Source organism: Salvelinus alpinus, chromosome 4 (assembly GCF_045679555.1).
Source record: "Salvelinus alpinus chromosome 4, SLU_Salpinus.1, whole genome shotgun sequence".
In the NCBI taxonomy this organism is placed as follows: Eukaryota; Metazoa; Chordata; class Actinopteri; order Salmoniformes; family Salmonidae; genus Salvelinus; species Salvelinus alpinus.
The window spans coordinates 76706552-76718464 of NC_092089.1; the positions used below are offsets into that span (position 1 = coordinate 76706552).

General features: G+C 39.2%; 1 protein-coding gene across 16 annotated transcripts in view; it reads left to right on the forward strand.

Moving 5' to 3' along the window:
- Window positions 1–4451, forward strand: part of LOC139574464 (rap guanine nucleotide exchange factor 2-like) — a 137400-nt gene extending 132949 nt beyond the window's left edge. For 9 of the 16 annotated variants that reach the window (XM_071399046.1, XM_071399047.1, XM_071399052.1 and 6 more), the window contains 2 exons: window positions 160–450; window positions 1135–4451. In XM_071399046.1, the coding sequence (XP_071255147.1) occupies window positions 160–450; window positions 1135–1160 (317 nt within the window). In that variant the 3' untranslated portion in view covers window positions 1161–4451. Of the gene's footprint in view, window positions 1–159; window positions 570–1134 lie in introns of all 16 variants that reach the window. The other 7 variants (XM_071399045.1, XM_071399051.1, XM_071399054.1 and 4 more) reach the window with 1 other exon arrangement.
- The last annotated feature ends 7462 nt before the right edge of the window (window positions 4452–11913 follow it).

An 11913-nucleotide genomic window follows, 5' to 3' on the forward strand; every position in this document is an offset into this window, starting at 1 on the left:
TTTTTACGATTTGTGTACATCCATGGAGAGAAGTGCATGTCAGCTGAATTATGTCCGCATGTAGATCTCCATGCCAACACTTTTTTCTGGATGGAGTGTGTGGTGCAGAAGCGTAAAATGTTAATTACGTTTTACCCCACCATCTTTCACCCCCCTTAGCACGAAAGGAGAGCCGGTACCGCGAGCCCCCTCCCACCCCGCCGGGCTACACCGCCCTGACAATCTCTGACTTCAGTGAGGGCCAGACGCAGTCGCCACCCCCGTCCCACTCTGGCCGCCGCCCACCTGACTACTCCACAGCCCTGCAGCGCTCGCGCATGGTCACCCAGTCGCCCGACTCCCAGCATCACCACCAGGCGCAACAACACCCAGGTTCCGGAACCACAAAGCGCCATGGGCTCCACCGCACCCGCTCGCCAGACGAGGATGAAGAGCCGGAGGAGGAAGAGGGTGAGTCCTTGTCTCCCAAACTAGTCGCTCTGAGGAAGACAGTGGCACACACAACACCAGAGACAACCAGGCCCTGAGATGAGTGTACGGGTTAAAGGGCAGCCCCCCCCCAGGCTGAGGTAAATTACTGATTTATACCGATGATAACATGCATGCCCACCAGGAACAACACAGACTACCCTCATATCCACTGCAAACCTAGCCTGGTCCCAGATCTGTTTGTACTGTCTTGCCAACTCCTATGGGGAATGGGCATTGAGGAGATGTCAAGACCGCACAAACAGATCTGGGACCAGGCTAGCATAAACCCACCACGGCATCTCATGTGCATGATGTCATCCTGCTTGGACCAAAGCTCACCAGGCTCATCAGACGTTAGCTCCTCACTCTCTGTGTTGAATGGCATTCATCTGGGTGCACAAGTTGTTAGGTTTGCTCACCCATTTTAATTTGTGTCAATGCTTGCACACATGCTCTTCCATCCCCAGCAGTGTTTTTCTCACTTTTAATGTTCATGTTTGTCACTTATATGCATATTGTTCAGTTTTGATAGTAGACCATGGTACAGTAAGTTCACATAGAGGCCAGTTAGTGATGTTGTGGGGGCTTTCTGCCTCTAATTCTTTCACAGGGTTTTAACATCTTTGTAACCAACATGGCATTTTTTTTTCTTTCTCTCTTCAGAGGATGAACAGGTATCAGCAGTCTGAGAGAGAACAGTCTTCTGCTGGATGACTTGAAGTCGCTTCCATGGTGCCGGAAGAAAAGACACTGATGGACGGACAAAGCAATCCAGTATGTGCCTGCCTCCTCCGTCGTACTCTCCCTCCTGATTGGTAGACTCCTCTGCTCATCTCTCCCTCCCCTGCCTTAAAGCATTATCAGGGGTTGAATAACCCTGCTTGAAAAAATACTGTGAAGAAGTAGAAGAAGGAGAGACAGAAAAAGAAAGATATAATGCCTGGCACTTTGGAAAAAAGAAAAACAAGTCAAACTGTTTTGCTGGAAAAACATACGGCGACGCGTGACACCCACGCTCACACAAACACACAGCTGTCCTGGAACAGCTTTCCAAGACTCTTATCCCAACCCCACCTCACTTTACACACAGCATCATGACGTGTTGAGCTTTGTCTGCACTTTTTCTTTTTCTACTTTATAAAACGTGAACAAAACGGACAATGATGATTTAATAAAAGAACATTGATCGATTTTGAACTCTTAAGGATTTTCAAATTCCTGCTAGGTTTTTGGGGGTCTTCTTTCCAGAACTATTGCACTCTGGGGGTAAAAGAGACTATACCCAAGTCTCATATCTATGGACTCGGAATAACAAATCTGTCAAAAGGCTGTTTTATTCCATAATTACAGTATTATCTGGTCATTCACATATTAGACATGACCTAGTGGTGGCTCCACCCCACTGCTAACTGGACAGTCACAATGAGAGAAATAATCTAATGTACTGACACACTGGCAGTTTGGCTCCAGCACTTTTCAGTAAAACCTTTAGTACAACCCTCCATTCCCAACCCTGGCCTGGATATCGGTCTCTTTTCCCAATACGACCAGCCACATCTTAAGTTCTAGGTCATAAACAGTAATGTACAGGTTTAACGGTGGGGGCGTAGCAGTGGCCCTACCTGTCCACCCGGTCCCATCTGGCTGGACCTAGCTGGTCGGCCAGTCCCATCTCCGATTGTAAAACCTCTTCTATTTTTAGTCATAGATATGGCTGCCTATAGTTGTTTAGCTAGCTAGGCTGGCTACCTACCTAGCTACCTAAATTGGCAAACAGAAAACAAATATCCCCCCCACTGTAACACAGTAGTATGTTAGTCAGCAGTACATGTTTCAGTAGATTAACTAAAGTTCGCTAGCTAGCTAGGTGGCTTGCAGGAAATATAACATACTTAGCTAGCCACCGTGTTTGTCATCTGCCCTCTTGGTGCTGGCATCGGCTGTAGCTGAGCTTCTAGCTAAATCAAATTCTTTGTTTTGAATCCTCTTCGCTATATTCCGGTTGAAACGTATGGGTGAATGTCATCATGTAGGTAACAAAAATGCTCCATCTTTGAATTCGTGTTGATGAGAGGAATCACTTGAAGCCATTGTGGTCTGGTCAATTTTTTCAATTTTGCCCAAAGGATTGTGTTAGTGTCCGCCTCCCTTTCAAAAAAGCCCTGCCTTGGTGGAGGGACGGTGCCAGAGCAGGAAGCACTGCCCACACACGTTTTAGTCTTTCAGAGATTGGAAAAAATGTCAGCTTGTATATTTAGCAATGAATCCGCTGATAGGAACATCCAGGTTTTAAACTGGAAGGTCACCTGGTGACTTATATTCATTCTATATTTAGACAGTATTGTTTTGGACAACTACATGAGATTTATATTGGCTTAGTCTTGTCCCTAATGGTTATGTTGAAAGATAAGTACAGAGGTGATTTATACCTTATTTTAAAATGAACCAACTTGGGGACGTGTTTGAGTTATGCACCCCAAAGGCTTGAATCCTATAGAGGTGAATGGAGTCTCGGATCTTTCATTGGTGCTGCAATCTGCTGTTGCTACGTCCATTTTTGGACTTATAAATTAATGATATCCATTGATTCTTGAAGAATATCATTTATAAATGCCTCATGAGCTTAGTTCAACTTTCAAACCCCATCATACCCCAAAATAGAATCTTGTTTTACTTCAATGTTTGTAAATGTAAACAGACATTGTATAGCCTCAAAAACATGCTTACAACTAATTTTGATATCTTGATTGGTCAGTCCTTGCATACATATCTTCGTCTATTAATTTGAGTGGTTACATTTCTCCAGGCCCACCCCTCAGCTTTTTTAGCAAAACAGAGGCGGTGTGAATGCTTTATTGTTTCAACTAAGGATTGCCCTTTTAAGACTGAACTAGAATACACGAGAATGAACTAAAATAAACCTTCTCTCCAACCTTGCTGTTGGAGACATCCCTTCCTCTTCATTGCAAAGCCACTTGGAGAAGTCCTCCACTGTTACAGGCATCAAAATCAGTGGATGTGTATATGAGTAGGCAATGCTAGCGTAGACCAACCTGTTATCCACTGTTTCGCAACATCATTGGAATTGACTGAAGGTTATTGAATATGTTTGTTTTTTTGACTCCAGTGGGGAAGTTACCTAGATTAAATAATTAACTTTGAAGGCTGCTAATCAGAATTATTAGTAATCAAATTGTGAAAGTGTCACTTATTTTATCACTGAGTTGTGCTGATCACATTGATCAGTAGTTAGAAACTATAGACTGAGAAGTAGAAATAAATGAGTGCAGTGTTTTTCACTGTGGTTTGTCATTACACTATAATCATTTGTCATGTTTTTTTGTTCATGATAAAAAAATTCTATGGCTGCCAATAGATTGTCTAATGCGTTTGTAATTCAGTGGTAACATGCATCATCATCATCATTCACTTTCCTTCAACTCTTTAGCAGGCCAAGTCCTATTTCGAAAAACAACATTGCACAACAATGTACAAGCATAAAGATAATTGTAGTAGGTAGAACTGCTACTCGGTTTGATGTGATGTCAAGTGAGAAGTGTATATTTAACTGGTGAAGATTTCTCATACTTTCTTGTACTACTTTGACCTGTATGTCTTTTAAAAAGACAATTGGTGGAGTAAGTATCGGTAGTTTTTTTGTATTTTTAATACAATAATTGTAAATATTGGTTATATTTTTGTTGAAATGTACTATGTTTATGCCTCAACATCCAGTTTGTATGAAGCTGGGAAATCAATAAATACTACAAAAGTTATCAATTCATAGGTTTAAATGCACTTATTTTTTTCCTGCATTTGGAGGTTTCGTCTCTTGAATATTGTTCCTTTCCAAGACCTCTCCTACGCACCATCTAGTGTTTGCACAAGATAAGACATGGAAGTAACTTGAACTGTGTAACCCTCATACTTTTCTAACTGACAACAGTGTACGTCAGAATTAATAAAAATATAAGTCTCCACTTGTTTATTTTTTAACTTTTGTAATTTTTGTTTGGAATAATAATTACTAAAATGTGATGCATACAGCAATGTAAGGTATAGTTAGGCATGTTTTCTATCAGAGGAGATAACATTTTATCTTCACTGATCATATTTATTTCACAAATATTTTCTACAACGCCTTAAACTTTTCAGAACTAAAACTGTTCATGGACATTGACTGAAGCCCTTTAGCAATGTAATTTGTTCAAGGCTTCTTGAAAACCCCTTGTTTATTTGAATTAGAGTACATTCAGACCCTTTATTAGACATTGGTTAAATGCTATCCACTGTGAATGAGCAAACTTTAAAATTGTACTATTTATTAAATTCAGTTCACATAAATAGCTGGTTTTCATTTATTTCAGTCATACATCAATGATATGTTTTTAGGCTGTGGTTAGAGCCAAGTAGACAGCCTTCCAAGTCTGGTGTACAAGTTGATCCCGTGTCCAGGTCTGGTTTATGTAAATCACACTTGGTGATTTGTCCACACTGTCTCTTGGAGTAGGCCCATGCTCAATCCCTCTTTAAAACTCTTTACCTTGGGGACTGGACCAGTAACAGGTAGGACCAGGGCAGAAGATCCAGAAGCAGCTATGAGGTATGAGTTGACTTCAGACAAAGTCTAAATGGAAGGGCTCGGAGCCCCTCATGTAGTGGGAAGGAAGGCTCCAACATGCCCATCCTTCATCCCTGTGTGACCTAAGTGTAGCCAATGCAGCCACTAAGAGTGAAATAAGCTCACAACACGGGCAGGTAGGTTGGGTAGGTAGATGCAATAGATCTCCGATTGTAAAACCTCTTCTATTTTTAGTCATAGATATGGCTACCTGCCATTGTCTTACGTAAAATTCGAGTGGAAATGTTTAGTGTCGGCTACTACGCTACTATTAGTGCCCGATAGTCAAGGCGGGCACTAATAATTGCTACTTACCTAGCTACCTAAGTTAGCAAACAGAAAAATAATTTGATTTCCCCCCCACTGTAACACAGTAGTATGTTAGCCAGCAATACACAATATGGGTTATGGTTGATAAACTTAACTAGCTAGCTAGCTAGGTGGCTTGCAGGAAAAATAACTTATTTGACCACTGTATCTGCCCTCTTGGTGCTGGCATCGGCTATAGCTGAGTTTCTAGCTAAATCCAATACTTTGTTTGGAATCCTCTATATATATATTCCGGTAGAAACATGTATGGTTGAATGTCACCATGTACAGTATTCAGACTCCTAGATTTACATTACAGCCCTATTCTAAAATGGATTAAATAAAAACTTCCTCATCAATCTACACACTACCCCATAATGACAAATCAAAAACCTAACACATTTATTTAAAATAACAAACATACCTTATTTACATAAATATTTAAACCCTTTGCTATGAGATTTGTTATTGAGCTCAGCTGCATCCTGTTTCTATTGATCATCCTTGAGATGTTTCTACAACTTGATTGGAGTCCACCTGTGGTAAATTCAAATGAGTGGACATGATTTGGAAAGCACAAAAATGTCTAAATAAGGTCCCACAGTTGACAGTGCATGTCAGAGAAAAAAACCAAGCCATGAGGTTGAAGGAATTGTCTGTAAAGTGTCGAGACAGGATTGTGTTGAGGCACAGATCTGGGGAAGGCTACCAAAAAATGTCAGCAGCATTGAAGTCATTCTTAAATAGAATTTGGAACCACCAAGACTCTTCCTAGAGCTGGCCGCCCAGCCAAACTGAGCAATCGGGGGGGATAAAGGCCTTGGTCAGGGAGGTGACCAAGAAACCAATGGTCACTCTGACAGAGCACTAGAGTTCTTCTGGGGAGATGGGAGAACCTTCCATAAGGACAACCATCTCTGCAGCACTCCACCAAACAGGCCTTTATGGTAGAGTGGCCAGACAGAAGCCACATGACAGCCCACTTGGCATTTTCCAAAAGGCACCTAAAGGACTCTCAGACCTTGAGAAACAGGATTCTCTGGTCTGATGAAACCAAGATTGAACTCGGGCCTGAATGCCAAGCGTCACGTCTGGAGGAAACCTGGCAACATCCCTAAGGTGAATCCCTACGATCAAACATATAAAATAGCGCCGGGAACAGATGGCTGCCGTTTTACAATCCCCTAACTAATTGTGCTACTGTGTGGTTTTTTTTGCGTTATTTGTAACTTATTTTGTACAAAAGTTTGGGTTTACTTAGAAATGTCGTTGTTTTCCGTGAAAACATACATGAAATGAGGAAATATAGTCAAGACGTTGATAAGGTTATAAATAATGAATTTTAATTGAAATAATAATTGTGTCCTTCAAACTCTGCTTTTGTCAAAGAATCCTCCATTTGCAGCAATTACAGCCTTGCAGACCTTTGGCATTCTAGTTGTCAATTTGTTGAGGTAATCTGAAGAGATTTCACCCCATGCTTTCTGAAGCACCTCCCACAAGTTGTATTGGCTTGATGGGCACTTCTTACGTACCATCCGGTCAAGCTGCTCCCACAACAGCTCAATAGGGTTGAGATCCGGTGACTGCGCTGGCCACTCCATTATAGACAGAATGCCAGCTGACTGCTTCTTCCCTAAATAGTTCTTGCATAGTTTGGAGCTGTGCTTTGGGTCATTGTCCTGTTGTAGGAGGAAATTGGCTCCAATTAAGCACCATCCACAAGGTATGGCGTTGCAAAATAGAGTGATAGCGTTCCTTCATCAAGATCCCTTTTACCCTGTACAAAACTCCCACTTTACTACCACCAAAGCACCCCCAGACCATCACATTGCCTTCACCATGCTTGACAGTTGGTGTCAAGCACTCCACCAGCATATTTTCATTTTCATTTCACGAATGTCATTCTTTGTGATCCGAACACCTCAAACATAGATTAGTCTGTCCATAACACTTTTTTCCAATCTTCTGTTCAGTGTGTGTTCTTTGACCCATCTTAATTATTTATTTTCATTCTCCAGTCTGAGAGATGGATTTTCCTTTGCAACTCTGCCTAGAAGGCCAGCATCCCGGAGTTGCCTCTTCACTGTTGACGTCAGTTTTTTGGTCCTTAAATAAAAACATATACCAATTTCATTTATCACACTTTTCTTTAACCATTTATGTACTGGGCCGACATACAAGTTCCTTACTTTTTTCCCTTTCTACTTGCCTCTTCCATTTTTGTGGTAATGCTGCAATTAATTGGTTGTAATTTTGGGTAGAGCAGATATTTCCATATGTCTGTGTTAGCTGTATGTGTGACAACTCCACCAGTCCTATTTATGATATCATTCACTGAAATTATACCTTTTTTAAACATTTCTTCGAAAAAAGTTTTTTTAATCAATTAGTATATTTGAGTTTAACCACAATATTTGTTGTATTATTTGTTCTGTCTTTTCAGGTGGATTAAACTGAAATTGCAACCAACTTTCTAAACCTTTTCTCAATAGGGGGTGCTGTTTACACTTTGTAAAAATGTCGTTCCCAAATTAAACTGCCTCGTACTCAATTCTTGCTCGTACAATATGCATATTATTATTACTATTGGATAGAAAACACTCTCTAATTTCTAAAACCGTTTGAATTATTTCTCCGAGTGAAACAGAACTCATTCTGCAGCACACTTCCTGTCAGGAAGTGAGATTTCTGAAATCGAGGTCTCTGTTCTAGTGCCAGTTTATAAATTCCAATGTAAGCTATGGGGCTACATGCACTGCATACGCCTTCCCCTAGATGTCAGTAAGCGGTGAGAATTTGAATGGAGTGGATTGCATCATCTGGGTCACTATAAATCCTCTTGGAACGGAAGGTCCGACCTTTTCAACGCGGGGCCTGACGCAGGAGGGACACCAGCATGGCGTCCTGAAAAGCTTTCGTTTGAGAAGTTCTATATCTCCGGCTCTGATTTAATTTGATTTTTGTCTTAAAAACTTCATAAGGTAGTTAATTTAAACCGACTTATAGCAGTTTATACCAGTTTATTGCGATTTTCTGGATTTTTTGTCACGCGCTATCTTGTGTTGGACACCTCTCCAGCACATGGCTAGCGTTAGCTGCTAATTCTACAGGACAAGAGGACATCTTTCAACCAAAAGACGATTGTTCTGGACAAAGGACACCTTGCCCAAGATTCTGATGGAAGCTCATCAAAAAGTCTTTATGCTGTTAATTCGTATTTATGTTGAAAAAAGTTACACAATAATTCCGCCATTCATTTCGGCACGGTCTCGCTGTAACGCACGCTGTATGCCGTAGTAACGTGAATTTTAAAAATCTAACACAGCGGTTGCATTAAGAACTAATGTATCTTTCATTTGCTGTCCAACCTGTATTTTTTAGTCAAGTTTACGATTAGTTATCGATTAGATTAGGTGCCTCTCCAAGATGGCGCCGGACAGATTGCTTGAAGTTTGGCTACAATTCACATTGTATAACCACGATTTGTGCCGCTAAATATGCACATTTTCGAACAAACCCTATATGCATTGTGTAATATGATGTTACAGGACTGTCATCTGATGAAGTATATGAAGGTTAGTCAAAAATTATATATCTTTTGCTGGTTTGTTAGGATCGCTAACCTTTGCTGCTGGTAAATGGCTTGTGTTTCTGGCTATTGTGGTAAGCTAATATAATGCTATATTGTGTTTTCGCTGTAAAACACTTAAAAAATCTGAAATATTGGCTGGATTCACAAGATGTTGGTCTTTCATTTGCTGTATGCTGTGTATTTTTCAGAAATGTTTTATGATGAGTATTTAGGTATTTGACGTTGGTCTCTGTAATTATTCTGGCTGCTTCGGCGCTATTTCAGATTGCAGCTGCAATGTAGAACTGTGATTTATACCTGAAATATGCCCATTTTTCTAACAAAACATATGCTATATGTTATCAGACTGTCATCTGATGAATTTGTTTCTTGGTTAGTGACTATTTATATCTTTATTTGGTCGAACTTGTGATAGCTACCTATGCAGTAAAAAAATGGTGGGAAAAAAAAAGTTGTGTCTTTTGCTATCGTGGTTAGCTAATAGAAATACATATTGTGTCTTCCCTGTAAAACATTTTAAAAATCAGAAATGATGGCTGGATTCACAAGATGTGTATCTTTCATCTGGTGTCTTGGACTTGTGATTTCATGATATTTAGATGCTAGTATTTACTTGTGGCGCTAGGCTATGCTAGTCAGCTTTTTTACTGATGAGGGTGCTCCCGGATCCGGGATTGGGACCAATTAGAAGTTAAAAAATTATGATATTTTGGAGATTATTTCCTTTTCAAACAACCGAAAGTGAGCAGCTGTAATCTGAATAAAGGGAAACATTTACTAGAGAAGCAGTTTGGATTTAAGTATAACTTTTGTATGACTGATGCTTTTAGTGAGAGGTCTAATGCTCTAATATTTAATAATTTCTACCCTCCGAATTCATATTCGTTATAGAAATAGGCCCTTTTAATTTTGTCTGGCTTGCCGTTCCAAATAAAATAGAATATTTTTTGTTCATATAATTTAAAAAGCAGGTCACTAGGTGTAGGCAAAACCATAAGCAAATAGGTAAACTGTGATATGACTAAAGAGTTAATCAGGGCGATTTTTCCACAAATAGACAGGTATTTTCCTTTCCATGGTAGCAAGATCTTATATATTTTTGCTAACTTTCTATAAAAATGTATTGGAGTGAGATCATTTCCTTCTTTTGGGATTTGTATACCGAGTATGTCCACATCTCCGTCAGACCATTTAATTGGTCAACTACATGGTAATGTAAAATTTGCATTTTTTTTGTGGTTTTAATCCAGAGAGTATAGCAAAGTATCTAGATCCTCTATGAGGCCGTGGAGAGATTCTAATTGTGTTTTTAAAAGAAAACATGAATCATCAGCGTACAATGACAGCTTTGTTTTTAAGCCACTGATTTCTTATCCCTTAATATTATTATTTGATCTAACATTTCGATGGCAATAATAAATAGATATGCCGATAGTGGACAACCTTGTTTTACTCCTCTAGATAGTTTAAAACTTTCTGAGATGTAGCCATTATTTACTATTTTACACCTAGGGTTACTATACATCATTTTAACCCATTTTATAAGAGATTCCCCAAAATTGAAATATTCTATGCATTTATATATAAACTCCAGTCGTACTTTATCAAAAGCCTTTTCAAAATCAGCTATGAAAACCAGGCCTGGTGTCCCCGATATTTCATACTATTCTATTGTTTCCAGTACTTGTCTTATATTATCTCCAATGTGTCGTCCATGTAAAAAACCTGTCTGATTAGGATGAATAATATCTGACAATACTTTTTTAATTCTATGCGCCAAGCATTTTGCTAGGATTTTTGCATCACAACACTGAAGTGTAAGAGGTCTCAAATATTTTTAATGGACTGGATCTTTATATATACTTTATATATACTATTTGGGTCCTGTTTCAGTAGTAATGATATATCTTCTTGTTTTGTGTCTGATAATCTACCATTTATATAGGAGTGGTTAAAACATGCTAATAATGGTCCTCTGAGTATATCAAAGTTTTGTATACTTCCACTGGTATACCATCCAGCCCTGGAGTTTTCCCATCCTTAAAGGCCCCAATTGCATCAAGCAGTTCCTCCTCTGTAATTTGGCCTTCACGTGAGTCTTTCTGTACAGATGTTAATTTTACATTATTATTAGGAAAAAAATCCATACAATTAGTTTCAGTTAGTGGAGATGGAGGAGACTGAAACAAAAACATATTCTTAAAGTACTGTACTTCCTCTTTCAAAATATAATTTGGTGAATCATGCGTGACTCCATCATTTGTAACAAGTTTTAATAAAAAAAATTGGTAGCATTTGTATATTGAAGATTGAAAAAGAATTTGGTGCATGTTTCCCCATATTCCATCTAGTTCGCTTTATTTTTATAATATATTACACAGGATCTTTCTTGAATAAATTCCTCCATTTATTTTAGTTTTTCCTCTAATTTATTCTGTGCCTCTATGGTACAGTTTTTATTGCTATCTAACTGTACTGTTAGTCTTTCAATTTCCTTTGTTAATATGGACTCTTTTGATCTATATTGCTTTTGTTTTATAGATGAGTACTGAATTGCATGGCCTCTAAAGGCACACTGAAAAGTGTCCCATACAATAAGGGGATCTGCTGTACCTATGTTATGTCTGAAAAAGTCAGTTATAAATTCTTCTGTCCTAGTTCTAAACAATTTATCATCTAGTAGGCTTTGATTAAATTTCCAATATCCTCGCCCACGTGGAAATTCTGTAAGAGTAATATATTTGCCAATTATGTGATGATCCGACCGCGTTCTGTCCCCTATCAACACTTTTTAAGCTTTTGGTGCCCGAGAGAATGGCATAACAAAGTAGTCAAGACGACTAGCTTGATTAAGCCTCCGCCATGTATATCTCACTAGGTCAGGGTATTTCAGTCTCCATATATCCACTAATTCCAA